This window comes from Mauremys mutica, chromosome 2, assembly GCF_020497125.1.
Source record: "Mauremys mutica isolate MM-2020 ecotype Southern chromosome 2, ASM2049712v1, whole genome shotgun sequence".
NCBI classification, from domain to species: Eukaryota; Metazoa; Chordata; order Testudines; family Geoemydidae; genus Mauremys; species Mauremys mutica.
The window spans coordinates 3078642-3106514 of record NC_059073.1 but is presented as its reverse complement, the minus strand read 5'-3'; the positions used below and the strand labels follow the sequence as shown (position 1 = coordinate 3106514).

At 56.9% G+C, this 27873-nt stretch overlaps 1 protein-coding gene across 1 annotated transcript; it reads left to right on the top strand.

The window, feature by feature from the left end:
* Positions 1 to 714: 714 nt before the first annotated feature.
* EPPK1 (epiplakin 1) lies at positions 715 to 25606 on the top strand. Its single transcript, XM_045007789.1, has 2 exons — positions 715 to 772; positions 1077 to 25606. The coding sequence occupies exons 1-2, from the start codon at positions 715 to 717 to the stop codon at positions 24386 to 24388; spliced, it is 23370 nt and encodes a 7789-aa protein (XP_044863724.1). The 3' UTR covers positions 24389 to 25606.
* Positions 25607 to 27873: the final 2267 nt, after the last annotated feature.

Here is a 27873-nt window from a genome sequence, read left to right as displayed (position 1 = left end):
GCAGCTGCAGCCGGGGAGGCACAACTGGAGCTGGTGCTGCTGGGCACAGAGGAGAGGCAGCAGGGGCAGCTGCCCCAGCGCTGTCCCCGGGACACTGGCCAGGACGCCAGCCTCCCAGGGATGCCCCCTTGCAAAGCCCAGCTCCGTACCAGACAGCGCCACGCTAACCCTGGGCAGGCTGCTGCTCAGCTGCGAATCCCCCAGACTCGGCACTGGCTCCTGCAAACAAGGCAGCCACTGCCCCAGGGCCAACGGGGAGAGCACAAATCCCCAGTGCAGTGACCTGGGCCTGCAAGTACAGCCCAGGCTGGAATGTCACTGAGCCGCCAGCATCCGGCCCTGCCCTGATTCCGCACACTCATGGGAACCCACTCCGGCCCATTCCCTCCCCCAGAACCCTCCCCCAGCCACCTCAAAGCACGCAGCCTCCAGCGCTTCCCGCTCCAGGGGGTTTCCAGCTGGCTTCCCCCCCGGTGCTGCTGTACTCTCCATCCCCACCCTCCCATCAGGGAGAGACGGTTGGAGTCTCAGCCTCAGGCTGCTGCTTGTACAGGGCAAAGGGGGGTCAGTGAGCCCCTTCCCGCTCGTCTCTGACACCTCTAGGCCGCTCCGTGTCACTTCTCTGGCCACGCTGGTGGCTACACAGGAGCAGGGCTTGCGGGGAACGGGTGCCTCCACACAGGCAATGGCCTTGCGGGCGCACGGACACTCCCAATGGGCTCCTCGCACGGCAGGCACGGCAGTGCACTGGGCCAGCATGTGCCGTGCGAGGGTGGGGGCTCAGGGGGAAGGGCTTCAGGGAAAGGGGCGTGGCCTCAGGGGAAGGGGTGGGGCTTCAGGGGGAAGGGGTGGCCCCGCCATGTTTAGGGGCCTTCTGCTGCTAATCCAGCCTGCAGGGGGGAGTCTTGCCTCTGGCATTTCTCATCTCACTCTCACTGTTGCCTGGATGCCCCCAGCCCAGGGAGCTGCACTGGTTCCGCTCCCTGCCTCTAGTCCAGTTCCTGGCATTGTGTCTGCAGAGATGCTTCTCTTGTCCACACGTACCATGTCTCATGGAGCCTCTTTTCTCTCCACAGAGACGCGGGCGCTGCCCCAGGAGCTGAGCGAGGCCCCACCGGAGCGGAGTGTGGCAGCCGGCATGGCGCACAAGCAGGCAGTGAATGGACATGCCACCCCCACAGCTCACCCAGAAGACATCCCAGGAGGAAGTCACTTCCATCAGGTCATGCAGCCTGGCAAGCAGGGACAGACGGATGTGGAGCCACACAGTGTCAGAGAGGCCCAGCCGGGGACTGGGACCATTGCTGGGGTGTATGTGGAGGCTTCCAAGAAGACAATGAGTTTTTATGATGCCACCAGAGAGCATTTCCTGATGTCTGAGCCAGCACTTGCTCTTCTGGAGGCTCAGGCAGCCACAGGCTTCCTCATTGACCCGGTGGGGAACAAGCAGCTCTCCGTGGCAGAGGCTGTGAGATTGGGGCTGGTAGGCCTGGAGCTGAAAGAAAAGCTGCTGTCTGCAGAGAGAGCAGCAACTGGCTTCATGGACCCCTACACGGATGAGAAGATCTCGCTCTATCAAGCCATCCAAAAAGAGCTGCTTGGGCGGGAGCAGGGTGCCCGTTTGCTGGAGGTCCAGATCGCCACAGGGGGCCTTGTGGATCCAGTCACCAGCCACCGCGTCCCCATGGAGGTTACCTACGAGCAGGGACACTTTGGTGACGAGATGAGCCAGCTCCTCTCTGACCCCAGCTCTGCTGCTGCCAGAGGGTTTCTTGACCCAAACACCAGCGAGAGGGTCACCTATCGGGAGCTTAAGAAACGGTGCATCATCGATCCGACCACAGGGCTCCTCCTCTTGCCTCTGAAAATCACCTTCCCGGGGCTGAGAGGGAGAGTGAGCAGCAGTGAGCTGCTCAGCTCCAGCATCATCGACATGGAAACATTCAGGGCCCTCCAGGAAGGCCGAGTCTCTGTCCAGGAGGTAGCAGAGATGGACCATGTCAAGCAGTACCTGGAGGGCACGGGAAGCATTGCAGGTGTTGCCGTACTGCCTACTGGAGAAAGGAAGAGTCTGTACCAGGCGCTGACAGAGCATCTCCTCATGCCAGGCACAGCACTGGCCCTCCTGCAGGCCCAGGCTGCCACCGCCTGCCTGACAGAGCCCACCAAGACCCAGAGACTCTCAGCTGATGATGCTGTCAAGGCTGGTGTGGTTGGGCCAGAGCTCTATGAGAAGCTGTCGTCCGCTGAGAGAGCCGCCACTGGGTACCGAGACCCCTGCACTGGGGAGCTGCTCTCTCTGTTTCAAGCCATGAGTAAGGGGCTCGTTGCCAGGGACCAGGGGACTTACCTACTAGAGGCCCAGCTGGCCACTGGTGGCCTCATCGATCCAGTCCACAATCACCGTGTCCCAGTGGAGATGGCCTGCCAACGGGGCTACCTCGATGAAGACATGAAGCAGCTCCTCTTCCATCCCACCCATGACATCAAAGGGTTCTTCGACCCCAACACGAAGGAGACCCTGATGTATGCAGAGTTATTGGAGAGGTGCGTCACTGACCCAGACACCGGTCTCTGCCTGCTGCCACTCTTCGGAGATGATGGGGAAGGGTCTCGGGGCGTGCAGTCCTTCATTGACCACAGGACCCGAATGGCTTTGGAAAACACAACAGTACCTGTAGCCTGTGGCAAATTCAAGGGGAAGTCGGTGTCGCTCTGGAAACTCCTCTTCTCAGACTACTTCACAAGTGAGCAAAGGGCCACACTTACCCAGCAGTGCCTCACCGCGACTCTCTCCATGCAGGAACTGGCTAAGACCGTCAGCACCGCCGTTCAGCAAATGGCTTCCACTGCCAATATCACCTTTGAAGGCCTGAGGCACAAGGTGACCCCTAGCCAGCTCTTGAGTGCTGAAATCATCAACAGGGATTTGTTTGAGAAGCTGAGCCAAGGGGAGACATCAGCCAGAGAAGTTGTCGGCATGGACACAGTCAGGAAGTACCTGGAAGGGACAGGCAGTATCAGTGGGCTGCTGCTGCCCGATTCCCAGGAGAAAATCAGTATCTACCAGGCAAAGAGGAAAGGCCTTCTAATGCCAGGGACGTCCCTCATCCTCCTCGAGGCACAGGCTGCCACTGGATTCATCATCGACCCAGCTGCTAACAAGAAATATTCTGTGGAGGAGGCTCTGCGAGCCAACATCATCGGCCCAGATATTTACAACAAGCTGCTGGCAGCAGAGAAAGCAGTCACTGGCTACAAAGACCCCTACACTGGCAACAAGATTTCCCTCTTCCAGGCCATGAGCAAAGGCCACATTGTCAAAGACCACGGCATCCGCCTGCTGGAGGCCCAGATCGCCACCGGCGGCATCATCGATCCCATGCACAGTCACCGAATCCCTGTGGAGGTGGCTTACAAGCGAGGCTACTTCGACAAGAAGATGAACCTGATCCTCTCTGACCCCAGCGATGACACCAAGGGCTTCTTCGACCCCAACACGCACGAGAACCTCACGTACTTGCAGCTGAAGGAGAAGTGCATCACAGAGCCCTCCACCGGACTCTGCCTCCTCCCTCTGAACAGCAAGAAGCGCCAGTTCATCGATGACACCACCAAACAAGCCTTCAGGAGCACCTGGCTCCTCGTGAAGTACGGGAGATTCCGAGGAGAAAGGGTCTCCGTGTGGGACCTGTTGAATTCTGAGTATTTCAGCGAGGGAAAGCGGCGGGAGATATTTAATCACTACCAGCTGCGGAAGCTCACTCTGGAGCAGATCAGACTCATGTTGGAGGAAGAGATGAAAAAATGGGCCCACATCAAATTCCCAGCCATGAGAGGCAGCGTCACGGCCTACCACCTGCTAGAAACTGGCATCATAGACAAGGCCCTATTTGAGAGGGTGCTGGAGGGAGCCGTGAGCCCGGAGGATGTCCTGCGCATGGACTCTGTCCATAAATACCTCTATGGCTCTGGCAGCATCGGGGGGATTGTGCTCCAGCCATCAAACCAGAGAATGAGCATCTATGAAGCCATGAAGCAGAAGATTGTGATGCCAGGGGTGGCTCTCCCACTGCTTGAGGCCCAGGCCGCTACTGGTTTCGTCATTGACCCAGTGAACAACCAGAAGCTGTGCGTTGATGAAGCTGTAAGGGAAGGGGTTATTGGGCCAGAACTCCATGAGAAACTGCAGCACGCGGAAGGAGCCGTAATGGGCTATAAAGACCCTTTCACTGGGGAAAAGATCTCCATCTTCCAAGCCATGAAGAAGGGCCTCATCACCAACAAACAGGCTGTTCAGCTCATGGAAGCCCAGATTGCCACAGGAGGCATCATTGACCCCCACCGCGGCCACTATGTCCCTGTGGAATTTGCCCAGAAACAAGGCTACTTGGATGAGGACATGAGCAAAACCCTCTCTAGTGCCTCTGACAATACCAGGGTCTACTGCGTTCCCAACAGCAAGGAGCCTGTGACCTACGCTCAGCTCATCGCACGCTGCCAGAAGGACAAAAACTCTGGCCTCCACTTGCTGCCTTTGCCACAGACAGCGATGCCTGTCCGCACGGATGAACAGATCCAGCAGCTATTCAAGGAGACCATGGTGAAGGAGAAAGGAGTCTCCCTCTGGGAGCTGATCCACTCTGGCTACTTCACTGAGGAGCAGAGAAATGACTTTGTGGAGAAGTACCGGTCTGAGGACGTGTCTGTCTGGCAGCTGGTCACTCTTGTCCTGAAGCTTGTTGAGGAAATAGAGATGAAAGCCCATACCCACATCACCTTCGAAGGCCTCAGGGGCAGCGTGCCTGCCGTCTGGCTGCTCGATGCTGGCATCATTACCGAGAAGACGTTCGAGGATCTGGCTCAGGGAACACGAACAGCCAGAGAAGTAGGCGAGATGGAGAGCGTGAAGAGATACTTACAGGGCACGGGGAGCATTGCTGGGATTTTCATACAGGCCTCCAAGAAGAGGATGAGCATTTACCAAGCAATGAAAAACAATCTCCTCCTGCCAGGGACAGGGGTGTTGTTGCTAGAGGCTCAAGCAGCTACAGGAGCTGTTATAGACCCAGTAACAAACCAGAAACTTGGTGTGGAGGAGGCGGTCAAAGCAGCCATTGTCGGTGAGGAACTCATGGAGAAGCTGCTTCTAGCAGAGAGAGCAGTGACCGGTTACACAGACCCATACACGGGGAACTCAATCTCAGTCTGTCAAGCAATCAGGAAAGGCCTCATTCCCATGAGCGATGGTGTTCGCTTAATAGAGGCCCAGCTGGCTACAGGAGGGGTCATCGATCCCATCCACCATCATCATCTTCCTCTTCCTGCTGCCTACATGCACGGCTTTTATGATGAAGAAATGAACCAGGCCCTATCCCAGCCCACTGACAACACCAAAGTCTTCTTTGATCCAAACACAAAGGAAAACTTGACCTACCAGCAGCTGAAAGACAGGTGTGTCCCTGATGCTGGGACAGACCTCTGGCTGCTACCTCTGTCTGAAACTGCAGCATTCTATGTGGACAAACAAACCATGGAGGTGCTGAAATCTGTGACAGTCTGTGTTGCAGTAGGACGGTTCAAAGGGCAGACAGTTTCCGTCTGGGACCTTCTCAACTCCGAGTACATCACAGACTGCAAGCAGAGAGAGCTGGTGGAACTATACAAACAGGAGAATGCTGTGGCCCTGCAAGAAATCATCACCACCGTTACCACAATCATTGAAGAAACTGAGAAGCAAGGCAAGAGGTTCACGTTCAAGGGCCTGCGGAAGCAGGTGTCTGCCAGCGACCTCTTCCAGTCTCAGCTGATAGACAAGAAAACCCTGGATGAACTCAAGCAGGGACAGAAAACTGTCAAAGAAGTCACGGAGATGGACTCCGTCCGGAGATACCTGGAGGGGGGTAACTTCATAGCTGGAGTCCTAGTACAGCCAGCCAATGAGAAGATGAGCATCTACCAGGCTATGACGAGAGGAATGCTGAGGCCGGGCACTGCGCTGGTGTTGCTGGAGGCACAGGCTGCCACCGGGTTTGTTATTGACCCGGTGAAGAACAAGAGGCTGTCAGTGGAGGAGGCACTCGCTGCTGGGCTCATTGGACAACAGGTCTATGAGAAGCTGCTGTCAGCAGAGAGAGCAGTGACTGGATACACTGACCCCTGCACAAAAGGCCAAATCTCCCTCTTCGAAGCCATGAACCAGGGGCTGATCCTCAAGAGCCACGGCATCCGCCTGCTGGAGGCCCAGATCGCCACCGGCGGCATCATCGACCCCGTGCACAGTCACCGCCTCCCCGTGGAGGTGGCTTACAAGCGGGGCTACTTCGACGAAGAGATGAACCGGATCCTCTCTGACCCCAGCGACGACACCAAGGGCTTCTTCGACCCCAACACGCAGGAGAACCTCACCTACATGCAGCTCCTGGAGAGATGTGTGCAAGACCCTGAGACTGGACTGTACATGCTCCAAATAGTAAAGCATGGGGGGACATACTTCTATATCGATGAGTCAATGAAACAATTTTTACACTCAAAACCCATTAAAATGCAAGTTGGGAAGTTCAAAGGCCAAACTGTGTCCCTCTGGGACCTGCTCTGCTCTCAGTACATCTCAGAACAGAAAAGAAAAGAACTGGTGAAGCAATATAAATGTGAAACTCTGACAATAGAACAGCTCATCACAGTTATCACCACCATCATTGAGGAAATGGAACTCAGAACCCAAGCCCTTCAGGTTAAAGGACTCAGAGGACATGTATCTGTGTCAGAGTTATTCAACGCTGAGATCATTGACAAGACAACACTGGACAATCTGCAAAAAGGAACTCTCACAGTCCATAAACTGACACAAATGGACTCTGTCAAGAGGTATCTGGAAGGAACGGGCGGCATTGCTGGAGTTCTGCTGCCAGCCAAGAAAGAGAAGATGAGCATCTACCATGCCCTAGAGAGGGGTTTCCTAAAACCAGAATCAGCGCTGGTACTGCTGGAGGCGCAGGCTGCCAGCGGCTTTATCACTGACCCGCTGAAGAACGAGAAGCTGTCCGTCGATGAAGCCGTCTCCACCGGCCTGGTGGGCCGTGAGATTCACGAGAAGCTGCTCTCTGCAGAGAGAGCAGTGACCGGATACACTGACCCCTACACAGGCAACAAGATCTCCCTCTTCCAGGCCATGAAGAGAGACCTGATAGTCAAGGACCACGGCATCCCGCTGCTGGAGGCCCAGATCGCCACCGGCGGCATCATCGACCCCGTGCACAGTCACCGCCTCCCCGTGGAGGTGGCTTACAAGCGGGGATATTTGGACGATGACACATTTCTTCTTCTTTCTGATCCAGAACATGGCAACAGAAGATTTATGGATCCTAACACCCATGAAAAACTCAGTTATGCCCAGCTCCTGCAGAGATGTAGCAAAGACCCAGACACAGGACTGTGCCTGCTCCAGATAACAGAAAAGAAGGAAGACTATTTCTACATTGATGAGCAAACAAAAAACACAATGTTATTAACCATGGTTCAAGTACCAGTACGGAAATACGAAGGACATACTCCATCTCTATGGGAACTTCTGTGTTCTGACTATATAAGTGAGGAACAGAGGAAGGAATTGGTAAAACAATACAAAAAAGAATGCACAGCTATCCTACAAAAGATCACTGATACAATCTTAACCATTATACATGAAAAAGAGAGGAGCAGACAAGATATATGGTTCCAGGGAATAAGACAACAAGTCACTGCATCAGAACTATTCAATGCACAGATAATTACAAAAGACACAATGGTAAATCTAGACGAAGGAAAACAGACTGCAAAAGATATAGCAAAGATGGATTCTGTAAAGAGATACCTCGAAGGAACTAGCTGCATCGCCGGAGTCCTTGTGCCATCCAACACGGACCCGTCCAAGACAGAGAAGATGAGCATCTACCAGGCCATGGGGAAGGGGATTCTGAGGCCGGGCACCGCGCTGGTGCTGCTGGAGGCGCAGGCTGCCAGCGGCTTTATCACTGACCCGCTGAAGAACGAGAAGCTGTCCGTCGATGAAGCCGTCTCCGCCGGCCTGGTGGGCCGTGAGATTCACGAGAAGCTGCTCTCTGCAGAGAGAGCAGTGACCGGATACACTGACCCCTACACAGGCAACAAGATCTCCCTCTTCCAGGCCATGAAGAGAGACCTGATAGTCAAGGACCACGGCATCCGCCTGCTGGAGGCCCAGATCGCCACCGGCGGCATCATCGACCCCGTGCACAGTCACCGCCTCCCCGTGGAGGTGGCTTACAAGCGGGGCTACTTCGACGAAGAGATGAACCGGATCCTCTCTCACCCCAGCGACGACACCAAGGGCTTCTTCGACCCCAACACGCACGAGAACCTCACCTACATGCAGCTCCTCAGCAGATGCGTCCCAGACCCAGACACGGGGCTCCTGATGCTTCAGCTGATGCACAAAGGCTCCGTGCTCTTCCAGCTAGATGAAAAAACACGAATCTCCTTACAGTCTGCCCCTGCCAGCGTCAGCGTGGGACTCTTCCAGGGGCAGAACGTGACCGTGTGGGAGCTTCTCTTCTCCAGATACGTCCCTGACCAAAAAAGGCAGGAGCTTCTGAGGAAGTACAAAGCGGGGACGCTAACCATTCAGGAAATGACAACCATCATCACCGCCCTCATCACCGAGGCAGAGCAAAAGAGCAGCAGAGAGCCCAGGCACGTGAAAAGTCCGAGCACGCAACGGGCAACGTCACAGAACGCCGAGGCTGCCCGTTCGCAGAGAGACGAAAAACGGGAGAAGGCCTTGAAGACTACGACAGTCGACGGGCCGGGGGGCGAGTTCCAAGGGCGAAAGGTCTCTGTGTGGGATCTGCTCTTCTCCAAATACGTCCTTGAAGAGAAAAGACAAGAGCTTCTAAAGAAGTACAAAGCAGGGACGCTAACCATTCAAGAAATGATCACCGTCGTCACCACCCTCATCACCGAGAGAGAGAAAAAGAGCGGCCAACAGCCCGGAGGCGTGGAAGGCCCCTGCCGAGAGGAGAGAACATCCGGGAGAGCTGCCAGCGCCCCTTCTCCACAGGACCAACAAGCGGAAAAGACTCTCCGGCTCGCGACCGTCGATGTATCGGTCGGCGAGTTCCAAGGGCGAAAGGTCTCCGTGTGGGAACTTCTCTTCTCCAAATACCTCTCGGAAGAGAAAAGGCAGGAGCTCCTGGAGCAGTACCGAGCAGGGACGGTGACTCTGGAGGAGCTGGTCAGAATCCTCACCACCATCGTTGAGGAGACAGAAGAGAGAAGCAGCAAAGTGAAGTTCTCAGGCCTCAGGAGGCAGGTGACTGCCTCAGAGCTGTTCAGCTCTGACATTATTGACCAGAACACGCTGACTGAACTCACCCAGGGCACCAAGACGGTGCAGGAGATCACGGAAATGGATTCCGTAAAGAGATACCTCGAAGGAACTAGCTGCATCGCCGGAGTCCTTGTGCCGTCCAACACGGACCCGTCCAAGACAGAGAAGATGAGCATCTACCAGGCCATGGGGAAGGGGATTCTGAGGCCGGGCACCGCGCTGGTGCTGCTGGAGGCGCAGGCTGCCAGCGGCTTTATCACTGACCCTCTGAAGAACGAGAAGCTGTCCGTCGATGAAGCCGTCTCCGCCGGCCTGGTGGGCCGTGAGATTCACGAGAAGCTGCTCTCTGCAGAGAGAGCAGTGACCGGATACACTGACCCCTACACAGGCAACAAGATCTCCCTCTTCCAGGCCATGAAGAGAGACCTGATAGTCAAGGACCACGGCATCCGCCTGCTGGAGGCCCAGATCGCCACCGGCGGCATCATCGACCCCGTGCACAGTCACCGCCTCCCCGTGGAGATGGCTTACAAGCGGGGCTACTTCGACGAAGAGATGAACCGGATCCTCTCTGACCCCAGCGACGACACCAAGGGCTTCTTCGACCCCAACACGCACGAGAACCTCACCTACATGCAGCTCCTCAGCAGATGCGTCCCAGACCCAGACACGGGGCTCCTGATGCTTCAGCTGATGCACAAAGGCTCCGTGCTCTTCCAGCTAGATGAAAAAACACGAATCTCCTTACAGTCTGCCCCTGCCAGCGTCAGCGTGGGACTCTTCCAGGGGCAGAACGTGACCGTGTGGGAGCTTCTCTTCTCCAGATACGTCCCTGACCAAAAAAGGCAGGAGCTTCTGAGGAAGTACAAAGCGGGGACGCTAACCATTCAGGAAATGACAACCATCATCACCGCCCTCATCACCGAGGCAGAGCAAAAGAGCAGCAGAGAGCCCAGGCACGTGAAAAGTCCGAGCACGCAACGGGCAACGTCACAGAACGCCGAGGCTGCCCGTTCGCAGAGAGACGAAAAACGGGAGAAGGCCTTGAAGACTACGACAGTCGACGGGCCGGGGGGCGAGTTCCAAGGGCGAAAGGTCTCTGTGTGGGATCTGCTCTTCTCCAAATACGTCCTTGAAGAGAAAAGACAAGAGCTTCTAAAGAAGTACAAAGCAGGGACGCTAACCATTCAAGAAATGATCACCGTCGTCACCACCCTCATCACCGAGAGAGAGAAAAAGAGCGGCCAACAGCCCGGAGGCGTGGAAGGCCCCTGCCGAGAGGAGAGAACATCCGGGAGAGCTGCCAGCGCCCCTTCTCCACAGGACCAACAAGCGGAAAAGACTCTCCGGCTCGCGACCGTCGATGTATCGGTCGGCGAGTTCCAAGGGCGAAAGGTCTCCGTGTGGGAACTTCTCTTCTCCAAATACCTCTCGGAAGAGAAAAGGCAGGAGCTCCTGGAGCAGTACCGAGCAGGGACGGTGACTCTGGAGGAGCTGGTCAGAATCCTCACCACCATCGTTGAGGAGACAGAAGAGAGAAGCAGCAAAGTGAAGTTCTCAGGCCTCAGGAGGCAGGTGACTGCCTCAGAGCTGTTCAGCTCTGACATTATTGACCAGAACACGCTGACTGAACTCACCCAGGGCACCAAGACGGTGCAGGAGATCACGGAAATGGATTCCGTAAAGAGATACCTCGAAGGAACTAGCTGCATCGCCGGAGTCCTTGTGCCGTCCAACACGGACCCGTCCAAGACAGAGAAGATGAGCATCTACCAGGCCATGGGGAAGGGGATTCTGAGGCCGGGCACCGCGCTGGTGCTGCTGGAGGCGCAGGCTGCCAGCGGCTTTATCACTGACCCGCTGAAGAACGAGAAGCTGTCCGTCGATGAAGCCGTCTCCGCCGGCCTGGTGGGCCGTGAGATTCACGAGAAGCTGCTCTCTGCAGAGAGAGCAGTGACCGGATACACTGACCCCTACACAGGCAACAAGATCTCCCTCTTCCAGGCCATGAAGAGAGACCTGATAGTCAAGGACCACGGCATCCGCCTGCTGGAGGCCCAGATCGCCACCGGCGGCATCATCGACCCCGTGCACAGTCACCGCCTCCCCGTGGAGGTGGCTTACAAGCGGGGCTACTTCGACGAAGAGATGAACCGGATCCTCTCTGACCCCAGCGACGACACCAAGGGCTTCTTCGACCCCAACACGCACGAGAACCTCACCTACATGCAGCTCCTCAGCAGATGCGTCCCAGACCCAGACACGGGGCTCCTGATGCTTCAGCTGATGCACAAAGGCTCCGTGCTCTTCCAGCTAGATGAAAAAACACGAATCTCCTTACAGTCTGCCCCTGCCAGCGTCAGCGTGGGACTCTTCCAGGGGCAGAACGTGACCGTGTGGGAGCTTCTCTTCTCCAGATACGTCCCTGACCAAAAAAGGCAGGAGCTTCTGAGGAAGTACAAAGCGGGGACGCTAACCATTCAGGAAATGACAACCATCATCACCGCCCTCATCACCGAGGCAGAGCAAAAGAGCAGCAGAGAGCCCAGGCACGTGAAAAGTCCGAGCACGCAACGGGCAACGTCACAGAACGCCGAGGCTGCCCGTTCGCAGAGAGACGAAAAACGGGAGAAGGCCTTGAAGACTACGACAGTCGACGGGCCGGGGGGCGAGTTCCAAGGGCGAAAGGTCTCTGTGTGGGATCTGCTCTTCTCCAAATACGTCCTTGAAGAGAAAAGACAAGAGCTTCTAAAGAAGTACAAAGCAGGGACGCTAACCATTCAAGAAATGATCACCGTCGTCACCACCCTCATCACCGAGAGAGAGAAAAAGAGCGGCCAACAGCCCGGAGGCGTGGAAGGCCCCTGCCGAGAGGAGAGAACATCCGGGAGAGCTGCCAGCGCCCCTTCTCCACAGGACCAACAAGCGGAAAAGACTCTCCGGCTCGCGACCGTCGATGTATCGGTCGGCGAGTTCCAAGGGCGAAAGGTCTCCGTGTGGGAACTTCTCTTCTCCAAATACCTCTCGGAAGAGAAAAGGCAGGAGCTCCTGGAGCAGTACCGAGCAGGGACGGTGACTCTGGAGGAGCTGGTCAGAATCCTCACCACCATCGTTGAGGAGACAGAAGAGAGAAGCAGCAAAGTGAAGTTCTCAGGCCTCAGGAGGCAGGTGACTGCCTCAGAGCTGTTCAGCTCTGACATTATTGACCAGAACACGCTGACTGAACTCACCCAGGGCACCAAGACGGTGCAGGAGATCACGGAAATGGATTCCGTAAAGAGATACCTCGAAGGAACTAGCTGCATCGCCGGAGTCCTTGTGCCGTCCAACACGGACCCGTCCAAGACAGAGAAGATGAGCATCTACCAGGCCATGGGGAAGGGGATTCTGAGGCCGGGCACCGCGCTGGTGCTGCTGGAGGCGCAGGCTGCCAGCGGCTTTATCACTGACCCGCTGAAGAACGAGAAGCTGTCCGTCGATGAAGCCGTCTCCGCCGGCCTGGTGGGCCGTGAGATTCACGAGAAGCTGCTCTCTGCAGAGAGAGCAGTGACCGGATACACTGACCCCTACACAGGCAACAAGATCTCCCTCTTCCAGGCCATGAAGAGAGACCTGATAGTCAAGGACCACGGCATCCGCCTGCTGGAGGCCCAGATCGCCACCGGCGGCATCATCGACCCCGTGCACAGTCACCGCCTCCCCGTGGAGGTGGCTTACAAGCGGGGCTACTTCGACGAAGAGATGAACCGGATCCTCTCTGACCCCAGCGACGACACCAAGGGCTTCTTCGACCCCAACACGCACGAGAACCTCACCTACATGCAGCTCCTCAGCAGATGCGTCCCAGACCCAGACACGGGGCTCCTGATGCTTCAGCTGATGCACAAAGGCTCCGTGCTCTTCCAGCTAGATGAAAAAACACGAATCTCCTTACAGTCTGCCCCTGCCAGCGTCAGCGTGGGACTCTTCCAGGGGCAGAACGTGACCGTGTGGGAGCTTCTCTTCTCCAGATACGTCCCTGACCAAAAAAGGCAGGAGCTTCTGAGGAAGTACAAAGCGGGGACGCTAACCATTCAGGAAATGACAACCATCATCACCGCCCTCATCACCGAGGCAGAGCAAAAGAGCAGCAGAGAGCCCAGGCACGTGAAAAGTCCGAGCACGCAACGGGCAACGTCACAGAACGCCGAGGCTGCCCGTTCGCAGAGAGACGAAAAACGGGAGAAGGCCTTGAAGACTACGACAGTCGACGGGCCGGGGGGCGAGTTCCAAGGGCGAAAGGTCTCTGTGTGGGATCTGCTCTTCTCCAAATACGTCCTTGAAGAGAAAAGACAAGAGCTTCTAAAGAAGTACAAAGCAGGGACGCTAACCATTCAAGAAATGATCACCGTCGTCACCACCCTCATCACCGAGAGAGAGAAAAAGAGCGGCCAACAGCCCGGAGGCGTGGAAGGCCCCTGCCGAGAGGAGAGAACATCCGGGAGAGCTGCCAGCGCCCCTTCTCCACAGGACCAACAAGCGGAAAAGACTCTCCGGCTCGCGACCGTCGATGTATCGGTCGGCGAGTTCCAAGGGCGAAAGGTCTCCGTGTGGGAACTTCTCTTCTCCAAATACCTCTCGGAAGAGAAAAGGCAGGAGCTCCTGGAGCAGTACCGAGCAGGGACGGTGACTCTGGAGGAGCTGGTCAGAATCCTCACCACCATCGTTGAGGAGACAGAAGAGAGAAGCAGCAAAGTGAAGTTCTCAGGCCTCAGGAGGCAGGTGACTGCCTCAGAGCTGTTCAGCTCTGACATTATTGACCAGAACACGCTGACTGAACTCACCCAGGGCACCAAGACGGTGCAGGAGATCACGGAAATGGATTCCGTAAAGAGATACCTCGAAGGAACTAGCTGCATCGCCGGAGTCCTTGTGCCGTCCAACACGGACCCGTCCAAGACAGAGAAGATGAGCATCTACCAGGCCATGGGGAAGGGGATTCTGAGGCCGGGCACCGCGCTGGTGCTGCTGGAGGCGCAGGCTGCCAGCGGCTTTATCACTGACCCGCTGAAGAACGAGAAGCTGTCCGTCGATGAAGCCGTCTCCGCCGGCCTGGTGGGCCGTGAGATTCACGAGAAGCTGCTCTCTGCAGAGAGAGCAGTGACCGGATACACTGACCCCTACACAGGCAACAAGATCTCCCTCTTCCAGGCCATGAAGAGAGACCTGATAGTCAAGGACCACGGCATCCGCCTGCTGGAGGCCCAGATCGCCACCGGCGGCATCATCGACCCCGTGCACAGTCACCGCCTCCCCGTGGAGGTGGCTTACAAGCGGGGCTACTTCGACGAAGAGATGAACCGGATCCTCTCTGACCCCAGCGACGACACCAAGGGCTTCTTCGACCCCAACACGCACGAGAACCTCACCTACATGCAGCTCCTCAGCAGATGCGTCCCAGACCCAGACACGGGGCTCCTGATGCTTCAGCTGATGCACAAAGGCTCCGTGCTCTTCCAGCTAGATGAAAAAACACGAATCTCCTTACAGTCTGCCCCTGCCAGCGTCAGCGTGGGACTCTTCCAGGGGCAGAACGTGACCGTGTGGGAGCTTCTCTTCTCCAGATACGTCCCTGACCAAAAAAGGCAGGAGCTTCTGAGGAAGTACAAAGCGGGGACGCTAACCATTCAGGAAATGACAACCATCATCACCGCCCTCATCACCGAGGCAGAGCAAAAGAGCAGCAGAGAGCCCAGGCACGTGAAAAGTCCGAGCACGCAACGGGCAACGTCACAGAACGCCGAGGCTGCCCGTTCGCAGAGAGACGAAAAACGGGAGAAGGCCTTGAAGACTACGACAGTCGACGGGCCGGGGGGCGAGTTCCAAGGGCGAAAGGTCTCTGTGTGGGATCTGCTCTTCTCCAAATACGTCCTTGAAGAGAAAAGACAAGAGCTTCTAAAGAAGTACAAAGCAGGGACGCTAACCATTCAAGAAATGATCACCGTCGTCACCACCCTCATCACCGAGAGAGAGAAAAAGAGCGGCCAACAGCCCGGAGGCGTGGAAGGCCCCTGCCGAGAGGAGAGAACATCCGGGAGAGCTGCCAGCGCCCCTTCTCCACAGGACCAACAAGCGGAAAAGACTCTCCGGCTCGCGACCGTCGATGTATCGGTCGGCGAGTTCCAAGGGCGAAAGGTCTCCGTGTGGGAACTTCTCTTCTCCAAATACCTCTCGGAAGAGAAAAGGCAGGAGCTCCTGGAGCAGTACCGAGCAGGGACGGTGACTCTGGAGGAGCTGGTCAGAATCCTCACCACCATCGTTGAGGAGACAGAAGAGAGAAGCAGCAAAGTGAAGTTCTCAGGCCTCAGGAGGCAGGTGACTGCCTCAGAGCTGTTCAGCTCTGACATTATTGACCAGAACACGCTGACTGAACTCACCCAGGGCACCAAGACGGTGCAGGAGATCACGGAAATGGATTCCGTAAAGAGATACCTCGAAGGAACTAGCTGCATCGCCGGAGTCCTTGTGCCGTCCAACACGGACCCGTCCAAGACAGAGAAGATGAGCATCTACCAGGCCATGGGGAAGGGGATTCTGAGGCCGGGCACCGCGCTGGTGCTGCTGGAGGCGCAGGCTGCCAGCGGCTTTATCACTGACCCGCTGAAGAACGAGAAGCTGTCCGTCGATGAAGCCGTCTCCGCCGGCCTGGTGGGCCGTGAGATTCACGAGAAGCTGCTCTCTGCAGAGAGAGCAGTGACCGGATACACTGACCCCTACACAGGCAACAAGATCTCCCTCTTCCAGGCCATGAAGAGAGACCTGATAGTCAAGGACCACGGCATCCGCCTGCTGGAGGCCCAGATCGCCACCGGCGGCATCATCGACCCCGTGCACAGTCACCGCCTCCCCGTGGAGGTGGCTTACAAGCGGGGCTACTTCGACGAAGAGATGAACCGGATCCTCTCTGACCCCAGCGACGACACCAAGGGCTTCTTCGACCCCAACACGCACGAGAACCTCACCTACATGCAGCTCCTCAGCAGATGCGTCCCAGACCCAGACACGGGGCTCCTGATGCTTCAGCTGATGCACAAAGGCTCCGTGCTCTTCCAGCTAGATGAAAAAACACGAATCTCCTTACAGTCTGCCCCTGCCAGCGTCAGCGTGGGACTCTTCCAGGGGCAGAACGTGACCGTGTGGGAGCTTCTCTTCTCCAGATACGTCCCTGACCAAAAAAGGCAGGAGCTTCTGAGGAAGTACAAAGCGGGGACGCTAACCATTCAGGAAATGACAACCATCATCACCGCCCTCATCACCGAGGCAGAGCAAAAGAGCAGCAGAGAGCCCAGGCACGTGAAAAGTCCGAGCACGCAACGGGCAACGTCACAGAACGCCGAGGCTGCCCGTTCGCAGAGAGACGAAAAACGGGAGAAGGCCTTGAAGACTACGACAGTCGACGGGCCGGGGGGCGAGTTCCAAGGGCGAAAGGTCTCTGTGTGGGATCTGCTCTTCTCCAAATACGTCCTTGAAGAGAAAAGACAAGAGCTTCTAAAGAAGTACAAAGCAGGGACGCTAACCATTCAAGAAATGATCACCGTCGTCACCACCCTCATCACCGAGAGAGAGAAAAAGAGCGGCCAACAGCCCGGAGGCGTGGAAGGCCCCTGCCGAGAGGAGAGAACATCCGGGAGAGCTGCCAGCGCCCCTTCTCCACAGGACCAACAAGCGGAAAAGACTCTCCGGCTCGCGACCGTCGATGTATCGGTCGGCGAGTTCCAAGGGCGAAAGGTCTCCGTGTGGGAACTTCTCTTCTCCAAATACCTCTCGGAAGAGAAAAGGCAGGAGCTCCTGGAGCAGTACCGAGCAGGGACGGTGACTCTGGAGGAGCTGGTCAGAATCCTCACCACCATCGTTGAGGAGACAGAAGAGAGAAGCAGCAAAGTGAAGTTCTCAGGCCTCAGGAGGCAGGTGACTGCCTCAGAGCTGTTCAGCTCTGACATTATTGACCAGAACACGCTGACTGAACTCACCCAGGGCACCAAGACGGTGCAGGAGATCACGGAAATGGATTCCGTAAAGAGATACCTCGAAGGAACTAGCTGCATCGCCGGAGTCCTTGTGCCGTCCAACACGGACCCGTCCAAGACAGAGAAGATGAGCATCTACCAGGCCATGGGGAAGGGGATTCTGAGGCCGGGCACCGCGCTGGTGCTGCTGGAGGCGCAGGCTGCCAGCGGCTTTATCACTGACCCGCTGAAGAACGAGAAGCTGTCCGTCGATGAAGCCGTCTCCGCCGGCCTGGTGGGCCGTGAGATTCACGAGAAGCTGCTCTCTGCAGAGAGAGCAGTGACCGGATACACTGACCCCTACACAGGCAACAAGATCTCCCTCTTCCAGGCCATGAAGAGAGACCTGATAGTCAAGGACCACGGCATCCGCCTGCTGGAGGCCCAGATCGCCACCGGCGGCATCATCGACCCCGTGCACAGTCACCGCCTCCCCGTGGAGGTGGCTTACAAGCGGGGCTACTTCGACGAAGAGATGAACCGGATCCTCTCTGACCCCAGCGACGACACCAAGGGCTTCTTCGACCCCAACACGCACGAGAACCTCACCTACATGCAGCTCCTCAGCAGATGCGTCCCAGACCCAGACACGGGGCTCCTGATGCTTCAGCTGATGCACAAAGGCTCCGTGCTCTTCCAGCTAGATGAAAAAACACGAATCTCCTTACAGTCTGCCCCTGCCAGCGTCAGCGTGGGACTCTTCCAGGGGCAGAACGTGACCGTGTGGGAGCTTCTCTTCTCCAGATACGTCCCTGACCAAAAAAGGCAGGAGCTTCTGAGGAAGTACAAAGCGGGGACGCTAACCATTCAGGAAATGACAACCATCATCACCGCCCTCATCACCGAGGCAGAGCAAAAGAGCAGCAGAGAGCCCAGGCACGTGAAAAGTCCGAGCACGCAACGGGCAACGTCACAGAACGCCGAGGCTGCCCGTTCGCAGAGAGACGAAAAACGGGAGAAGGCCTTGAAGACTACGACAGTCGACGGGCCGGGGGGCGAGTTCCAAGGGCGAAAGGTCTCTGTGTGGGATCTGCTCTTCTCCAAATACGTCCTTGAAGAGAAAAGACAAGAGCTTCTAAAGAAGTACAAAGCAGGGACGCTAACCATTCAAGAAATGATCACCGTCGTCACCACCCTCATCACCGAGAGAGAGAAAAAGAGCGGCCAACAGCCCGGAGGCGTGGAAGGCCCCTGCCGAGAGGAGAGAACATCCGGGAGAGCTGCCAGCGCCCCTTCTCCACAGGACCAACAAGCGGAAAAGACTCTCCGGCTCGCGACCGTCGATGTATCGGTCGGCGAGTTCCAAGGGCGAAAGGTCTCCGTGTGGGAACTTCTCTTCTCCAAATACCTCTCGGAAGAGAAAAGGCAGGAGCTCCTGGAGCAGTACCGAGCAGGGACGGTGACTCTGGAGGAGCTGGTCAGAATCCTCACCACCATCGTTGAGGAGACAGAAGAGAGAAGCAGCAAAGTGAAGTTCTCAGGCCTCAGGAGGCAGGTGACTGCCTCAGAGCTGTTCAGCTCTGACATTATTGACCAGAACACGCTGACTGAACTCACCCAGGGCACCAAGACGGTGCAGGAGATCACGGAAATGGATTCCGTAAAGAGATACCTCGAAGGAACTAGCTGCATCGCCGGAGTCCTTGTGCCGTCCAACACGGACCCGTCCAAGACAGAGAAGATGAGCATCTACCAGGCCATGGGGAAGGGGATTCTGAGGCCGGGCACCGCGCTGGTGCTGCTGGAGGCGCAGGCTGCCAGCGGCTTTATCACTGACCCGCTGAAGAACGAGAAGCTGTCCGTCGATGAAGCCGTCTCCGCCGGCCTGGTGGGCCGTGAGATTCACGAGAAGCTGCTCTCTGCAGAGAGAGCAGTGACCGGATACACTGACCCCTACACAGGCAACAAGATCTCCCTCTTCCAGGCCATGAAGAGAGACCTGATAGTCAAGGACCACGGCATCCGCCTGCTGGAGGCCCAGATCGCCACCGGCGGCATCATCGACCCCGTGCACAGTCACCGCCTCCCCGTGGAGGTGGCTTACAAGCGGGGCTACTTCGACGAAGAGATGAACCGGATCCTCTCTGACCCCAGCGACGACACCAAGGGCTTCTTCGACCCCAACACGCACGAGAACCTCACCTACATGCAGCTCCTCAGCAGATGCGTCCCAGACCCAGACACGGGGCTCCTGATGCTTCAGCTGATGCACAAAGGCTCCGTGCTCTTCCAGCTAGATGAAAAAACACGAATCTCCTTACAGTCTGCCCCTGCCAGCGTCAGCGTGGGACTCTTCCAGGGGCAGAACGTGACCGTGTGGGAGCTTCTCTTCTCCAGATACGTCCCTGACCAAAAAAGGCAGGAGCTTCTGAGGAAGTACAAAGCGGGGACGCTAACCATTCAGGAAATGACAACCATCATCACCGCCCTCATCACCGAGGCAGAGCAAAAGAGCAGCAGAGAGCCCAGGCACGTGAAAAGTCCGAGCACGCAACGGGCAACGTCACAGAACGCCGAGGCTGCCCGTTCGCAGAGAGACGAAAAACGGGAGAAGGCCTTGAAGACTACGACAGTCGACGGGCCGGGGGGCGAGTTCCAAGGGCGAAAGGTCTCTGTGTGGGATCTGCTCTTCTCCAAATACGTCCTTGAAGAGAAAAGACAAGAGCTTCTAAAGAAGTACAAAGCAGGGACGCTAACCATTCAAGAAATGATCACCGTCGTCACCACCCTCATCACCGAGAGAGAGAAAAAGAGCGGCCAACAGCCCGGAGGCGTGGAAGGCCCCTGCCGAGAGGAGAGAACATCCGGGAGAGCTGCCAGCGCCCCTTCTCCACAGGACCAACAAGCGGAAAAGACTCTCCGGCTCGCGACCGTCGATGTATCGGTCGGCGAGTTCCAAGGGCGAAAGGTCTCCGTGTGGGAACTTCTCTTCTCCAAATACCTCTCGGAAGAGAAAAGGCAGGAGCTCCTGGAGCAGTACCGAGCAGGGACGGTGACTCTGGAGGAGCTGGTCAGAATCCTCACCACCATCGTTGAGGAGACAGAAGAGAGAAGCAGCAAAGTGAAGTTCTCAGGCCTCAGGAGGCAGGTGACTGCCTCAGAGCTGTTCAGCTCTGACATTATTGACCAGAACACGCTGACTGAACTCACCCAGGGCACCAAGACGGTGCAGGAGATCACGGAAATGGATTCCGTAAAGAGATACCTCGAAGGAACTAGCTGCATCGCCGGAGTCCTTGTGCCGTCCAACACGGACCCGTCCAAGACAGAGAAGATGAGCATCTACCAGGCCATGGGGAAGGGGATTCTGAGGCCGGGCACCGCGCTGGTGCTGCTGGAGGCGCAGGCTGCCAGCGGCTTTATCACTGACCCGCTGAAGAACGAGAAGCTGTCCGTCGATGAAGCCGTCTCCGCCGGCCTGGTGGGCCGTGAGATTCACGAGAAGCTGCTCTCTGCAGAGAGAGCAGTGACCGGATACACTGACCCCTACACAGGCAACAAGATCTCCCTCTTCCAGGCCATGAAGAGAGACCTGATAGTCAAGGACCACGGCATCCGCCTGCTGGAGGCCCAGATCGCCACCGGCGGCATCATCGACCCCGTGCACAGTCACCGCCTCCCCGTGGAGGTGGCTTACAAGCGGGGCTACTTCGACGAAGAGATGAACCGGATCCTCTCTGACCCCAGCGACGACACCAAGGGCTTCTTCGACCCCAACACGCACGAGAACCTCACCTACATGCAGCTCCTCAGCAGATGCGTCCCAGACCCAGACACGGGGCTCCTGATGCTTCAGCTGATGCACAAAGGCTCCGTGCTCTTCCAGCTAGATGAAAAAACACGAATCTCCTTACAGTCTGCCCCTGCCAGCGTCAGCGTGGGACTCTTCCAGGGGCAGAACGTGACCGTGTGGGAGCTTCTCTTCTCCAGATACGTCCCTGACCAAAAAAGGCAGGAGCTTCTGAGGAAGTACAAAGCGGGGACGCTAACCATTCAGGAAATGACAACCATCATCACCGCCCTCATCACCGAGGCAGAGCAAAAGAGCAGCAGAGAGCCCAGGCACGTGAAAAGTCCGAGCACGCAACGGGCAACGTCACAGAACGCCGAGGCTGCCCGTTCGCAGAGAGACGAAAAACGGGAGAAGGCCTTGAAGACTACGACAGTCGACGGGCCGGGGGGCGAGTTCCAAGGGCGAAAGGTCTCTGTGTGGGATCTGCTCTTCTCCAAATACGTCCTTGAAGAGAAAAGACAAGAGCTTCTAAAGAAGTACAAAGCAGGGACGCTAACCATTCAAGAAATGATCACCGTCGTCACCACCCTCATCACCGAGAGAGAGAAAAAGAGCGGCCAACAGCCCGGAGGCGTGGAAGGCCCCTGCCGAGAGGAGAGAACATCCGGGAGAGCTGCCAGCGCCCCTTCTCCACAGGACCAACAAGCGGAAAAGACTCTCCGGCTCGCGACCGTCGATGTATCGGTCGGCGAGTTCCAAGGGCGAAAGGTCTCCGTGTGGGAACTTCTCTTCTCCAAATACCTCTCGGAAGAGAAAAGGCAGGAGCTCCTGGAGCAGTACCGAGCAGGGACGGTGACTCTGGAGGAGCTGGTCAGAATCCTCACCACCATCGTTGAGGAGACAGAAGAGAGAAGCAGCAAAGTGAAGTTCTCAGGCCTCAGGAGGCAGGTGACTGCCTCAGAGCTGTTCAGCTCTGACATTATTGACCAGAACACGCTGACTGAACTCACCCAGGGCACCAAGACGGTGCAGGAGATCACGGAAATGGATTCCGTAAAGAGATACCTCGAAGGAACTAGCTGCATCGCCGGAGTCCTTGTGCCGTCCAACACGGACCCGTCCAAGACAGAGAAGATGAGCATCTACCAGGCCATGGGGAAGGGGATTCTGAGGCCGGGCACCGCGCTGGTGCTGCTGGAGGCGCAGGCTGCCAGCGGCTTTATCACTGACCCGCTGAAGAACGAGAAGCTGTCCGTCGATGAAGCCGTCTCCGCCGGCCTGGTGGGCCGTGAGATTCACGAGAAGCTGCTCTCTGCAGAGAGAGCAGTGACCGGATACACTGACCCCTACACAGGCAACAAGATCTCCCTCTTCCAGGCCATGAAGAGAGACCTGATAGTCAAGGACCACGGCATCCGCCTGCTGGAGGCCCAGATCGCCACCGGCGGCATCATCGACCCCGTGCACAGTCACCGCCTCCCCGTGGAGGTGGCTTACAAGCGGGGCTACTTCGACGAAGAGATGAACCGGATCCTCTCTGACCCCAGCGACGACACCAAGGGCTTCTTCGACCCCAACACGCACGAGAACCTCACCTACATGCAGCTCCTCAGCAGATGCGTCCCAGACCCAGACACGGGGCTCCTGATGCTTCAGCTGATGCACAAAGGCTCCGTGCTCTTCCAGCTAGATGAAAAAACACGAATCTCCTTACAGTCTGCCCCTGCCAGCGTCAGCGTGGGACTCTTCCAGGGGCAGAACGTGACCGTGTGGGAGCTTCTCTTCTCCAGATACGTCCCTGACCAAAAAAGGCAGGAGCTTCTGAGGAAGTACAAAGCGGGGACGCTAACCATTCAGGAAATGACAACCATCATCACCGCCCTCATCACCGAGGCAGAGCAAAAGAGCAGCAGAGAGCCCAGGCACGTGAAAAGTCCGAGCACGCAACGGGCAACGTCACAGAACGCCGAGGCTGCCCGTTCGCAGAGAGACGAAAAACGGGAGAAGGCCTTGAAGACTACGACAGTCGACGGGCCGGGGGGCGAGTTCCAAGGGCGAAAGGTCTCTGTGTGGGATCTGCTCTTCTCCAAATACGTCCTTGAAGAGAAAAGACAAGAGCTTCTAAAGAAGTACAAAGCAGGGACGCTAACCATTCAAGAAATGATCACCGTCGTCACCACCCTCATCACCGAGAGAGAGAAAAAGAGCGGCCAACAGCCCGGAGGCGTGGAAGGCCCCTGCCGAGAGGAGAGAACATCCGGGAGAGCTGCCAGCGCCCCTTCTCCACAGGACCAACAAGCGGAAAAGACTCTCCGGCTCGCGACCGTCGATGTATCGGTCGGCGAGTTCCAAGGGCGAAAGGTCTCCGTGTGGGAACTTCTCTTCTCCAAATACCTCTCGGAAGAGAAAAGGCAGGAGCTCCTGGAGCAGTACCGAGCAGGGACGGTGACTCTGGAGGAGCTGGTCAGAATCCTCACCACCATCGTTGAGGAGACAGAAGAGAGAAGCAGCAAAGTGAAGTTCTCAGGCCTCAGGAGGCAGGTGACTGCCTCAGAGCTGTTCAGCTCTGACATTATTGACCAGAACACGCTGACTGAACTCACCCAGGGCACCAAGACGGTGCAGGAGATCACGGAAATGGATTCCGTAAAGAGATACCTCGAAGGAACTAGCTGCATCGCCGGAGTCCTTGTGCCGTCCAACACGGACCCGTCCAAGACAGAGAAGATGAGCATCTACCAGGCCATGGGGAAGGGGATTCTGAGGCCGGGCACCGCGCTGGTGCTGCTGGAGGCGCAGGCTGCCAGCGGCTTTATCACTGACCCGCTGAAGAACGAGAAGCTGTCCGTCGATGAAGCCGTCTCCGCCGGCCTGGTGGGCCGTGAGATTCACGAGAAGCTGCTCTCTGCAGAGAGAGCAGTGACCGGATACACTGACCCCTACACAGGCAACAAGATCTCCCTCTTCCAGGCCATGAAGAGAGACCTGATAGTCAAGGACCACGGCATCCGCCTGCTGGAGGCCCAGATCGCCACCGGCGGCATCATCGACCCCGTGCACAGTCACCGCCTCCCCGTGGAGGTGGCTTACAAGCGGGGCTACTTCGACGAAGAGATGAACCGGATCCTCTCTGACCCCAGCGACGACACCAAGGGCTTCTTCGACCCCAACACCCACGAGAACCTCACCTACATGCAGCTCCTCAGCAGATGCATCCCAGACCCAGACACGGGGCTCTGTTTGCTGAAAGTGGGGATGGACTAATTATATTTCATTTTATCACTCTGATCCCAGTTTTGTTTTGTTTTGCAAATAGCACTTTTCAGTCCTTTGTCTCCACTCATTCTGTCTCTGTGAGCACTGGAATTCTGTCCCTCTAATTGTGTGGTGAAGTTCCCAGCATTCTTTGCAGTTCAAAGGTCTTAGTGAGTCTTCTCTTTATTATCACCCCCTTTTACGCAGGACTGTCCACTAGCTGCTTGCTGTGGAATACCATGTTATTTGTCTCCCAGGTTGTCCGGGATATTGGGTCCCTGATTTGTACAGTGCTCAGGGTCATGCGGGAATCGTACGGAATAACCTTAGGGAATCTCAGGGTAACGTGCAATCCCTGTGATGCTCCTGGACCAATCAGCGCATCGTGACCACTGTGGGAAGGATAAGCACTCAGCGTACGCTAGGGTAAGGGAGGAAGGGCTGGATCTTCTCTTTAGAGTTTCTGCTCAGGATAGTTCTAGAACTGGAATTCCAATATTTATGCAGGTCAGAGTTGAGGTGCAGGAGCTGAGCCATGGGTGGGCTAACCCTGGACTGGAGTGGCGGGGGAGACTGTGGATCTGGACTGAGGAGTAGCAGCAGCAGAGCTGGGTGAAAGTCAGAACTGGAAGATCATGGGGACTTGGTGGGAGTGTGGTGTATTGACGAGCAGCAGAGGGGTGCACAGCATTGGCCTGCACTCGTCTAGTCGATTAGATTTAGTTTCTCCAGGTGCAATCGTTCCTGAGTGATCCAATCCTATGTGAGTCCTTAGCTGGGATATTGTGTCCCTCCCGTTACAAGCACTAGACTCACTCACAAACACAGTAGTATGTTGTTTTCAAAGTCCCCCTTCCTGCCTGACAGCTGCCCTCGAGCTGAGCTCTGTGGAATCTAGCCAGGAGCTGAGGAATCACGAGGCGAATTTTCATGAGGGTTTGTTTATTCAAACTTGGGTTTGCAACATGCACTTTTCAGTGGAGCAGCCAGAAGTAAAGGGGCCTTTCCCCTCTGACAGGGCATTTCCAGACAGCTCGACCCCAGCCTCAGCTTCTCTGCTCCTTCCAACTCCTGAGCTCGCTTTGCCAATGTTCTATGCCTGCTTGGAGCCTCCCTGGGGCAAGGGCCATGTGCTGCCCATGCCGCATTCGCCCGGAAGAAATGTTTCCTGCACTGGGGTTTGTCACAGGGGGTGCCCAGGCGCTGACTAGCTCTCCTGACTCAATAAAGGGAATCTTTCAAAACCTGCAGAGGATGACGTGAGTAGTATGGATCTTTGTCTTAATTAACCCATCCAAAGCGGCCTCTGCAGCTGTATTATGGAAAATGGATTCAACCCCAGGACTTCTACAGCTGACACTGGATAAAGGGCAGCGCTTCAGTGCTCAGATCCAGATCAAGCCCAGAGCCGAGGGGAGAACAGAGATCTTAGCAGAAGGGGAGGCAGCTTTGTTCCAGTAGGAAAACTCTGTCTCCCTATTCCAGACCCTGAGACCCTCAGAAGCCAACGCTGTGCCTTGTCTGTGGACAAACCCAGAGAGATTTGGGGAGCAGGGAACAGGCCCAGAGTTGCCCTGTTACGGTGACAGCAGCAGGGTGCAGCACTAGGAGTATGGAAGGCACTTTATGGGTTAACTACCTGGTTAGTCCCTGGGCCCTCCCTCCGCACGAGGCAGGTCAGTCCCTGTCCCCATCCCCAACCCAGGGATAAGGACTCGAGGCACAGAGCGGAGGTGACTCTCCCATAGCATCAGTGTCAAAATCGGGACTGGTACCTGGAGGTCCTAGAGCCCAGGAGGCTAAACCACACCTGTCTGTGTTGGGATTAGGGCCGAGCAGCCTTCGCCGCCCTCGCCTGTGGCAGGGCAGTGCCATCTGCAGGCAGCCACAGTTCCTGAGCTCGTGCAACCTGACAGCTTTAAAACCTCCCTCCAGATTGCTGGGAACTCTGTGCTTCTCCCGTCCCTGGGGATGGAGATAACCTGGAAGGAAGATACCCTTACAGCCTGTGTGCAGAGACCCCTAAACTGCAAGAGGTTACCAGGCTTTCCTCCTGAGTGAGCCCACACGTGAAATTATTGCAGCTGCTCAGGGCTGGAGCACACCAAACGCCAAGGTGCCAGCAGCATGCCAGGTGCAACCGGGCTCAGAGACAGCACTGCAGGCACTTCAGCAGCTCGGGCTTGTAGGTCCTAGCCCTGGTGGGTGCCAATAACCACTCAAAGCCACGGCTGAGGGAAAGGTTTGTACTAGGCTGGCAGGCAGGGGAAAGGCTGCAGAAGCACAGACAGTCACAGTTCGTGGTGAGCAGCGGTGGGACCTGGTTGGGGCTGGTCCCACGGAGAGTCAGGGCTTCTCAGGCCTAGGGTCTGGGCTGCCCTTTCCAGGCCTGTGTCTATTCAGGCTTGCGGGAGCTGGCGGTTTCCAGGACAGGCTCAGTTCGTGTCTCTCAGCGAGTACCACACCAGTCCCCCCAACTGCACCCCCCCCCCGACCTGAACTATGGAGCCCTACAGGCAGACCTGCCCCAGCTGTAATGGCCGGCGCTCCCAGCCCATCCCAGGCACGGCTCTGTGCACCATCCCAGGAGCCCCTCTCTGCAGCTCCTGGCCAGCCAGGGTGTGGCTGCTGCGGCCCAAAGGCCCAGTCGCTTCCAGGCTCGAAGTCCTTCCTCCTGCCTGGCCAGGGCAATGGAAAGCGTCCTGGGGAGGAGGCTGCTGGGAACCGTAGTGCCCTGGCCAGACGCACCTGGACAGGTCCTGGGCCGGGGGGAGGGGGCTGATGGGAATCAGGCTCCTGCTGAGCAGGTTCATTACCACTGTCACTGTCTCTCTGAAACCCCAGAGCCCAGCTGGGGACACATGGGTGGCTTGCCAGCGAGCCGCAAGCACACCCCACCTGGCTCCTGGGGCCTCGAAAGCGCAGCCCATGGAGAGCAGCTCTTCCAGAGGTGCCAATTCTTTGCCCTGTTCCCATAGACCAGGCTGTGGGCCGAGGCCTCGCGCCGTCCCTGGGGCTCCTAGGGAGACTGCCACACCTGTGCGATTCTCCCGCGCACCGCGGTGTGCCCAGAGCACCGGCCCGGGTGCGTGCCAGGGCTGGACATGGCACTGCAGAGCGATTGGTGTCACGGAGTGTGGGGAAGTCCGGTCCTGCACTCCTCTTCCTGGGACTCACCGTGACTCTCAGCCAGCCAGTAACACAGAAGGTTTATTGGGCAACAGGAACACAGGCTACAGCAGAGCTTGGAGATACAGCCAGGACCCCTCAATCTGGTCCTTCTGGGGGTTCAGGGTGCTTGGATCCCAGCTTGGGATTCCCTGAATTCCAAGCACCCAGCCCAAAACCAAAACTGAACTGCACTTCCTCCAGCCGGCCCCTTCCTTTGTCCGGCTTCCCGGGCCAAGGTGCTGACACCTTCCCCCACTACCTGGCTCAGGTTACAGCCTTAAAAATCCTGTCCCTCACCTAAAGTCCTCCCCGGCTCTCCCATC

Bases quoted from the DNA above. Each gene is read 5' to 3' on its own strand.
- EPPK1 (XM_045007789.1), top strand. From the start codon at position 715: ATGGGCTCCTCGCACGGCAGGCACGGCAGTGCACTGGGCCAGCATGTG. The intron at 773-1,076 runs GTGGGGGCTCAG...TTCTCTCCACAG, and splicing joins CCAGCATGTGCCGTGCGAGG to AGACGCGGGCGCTGCCCCAG.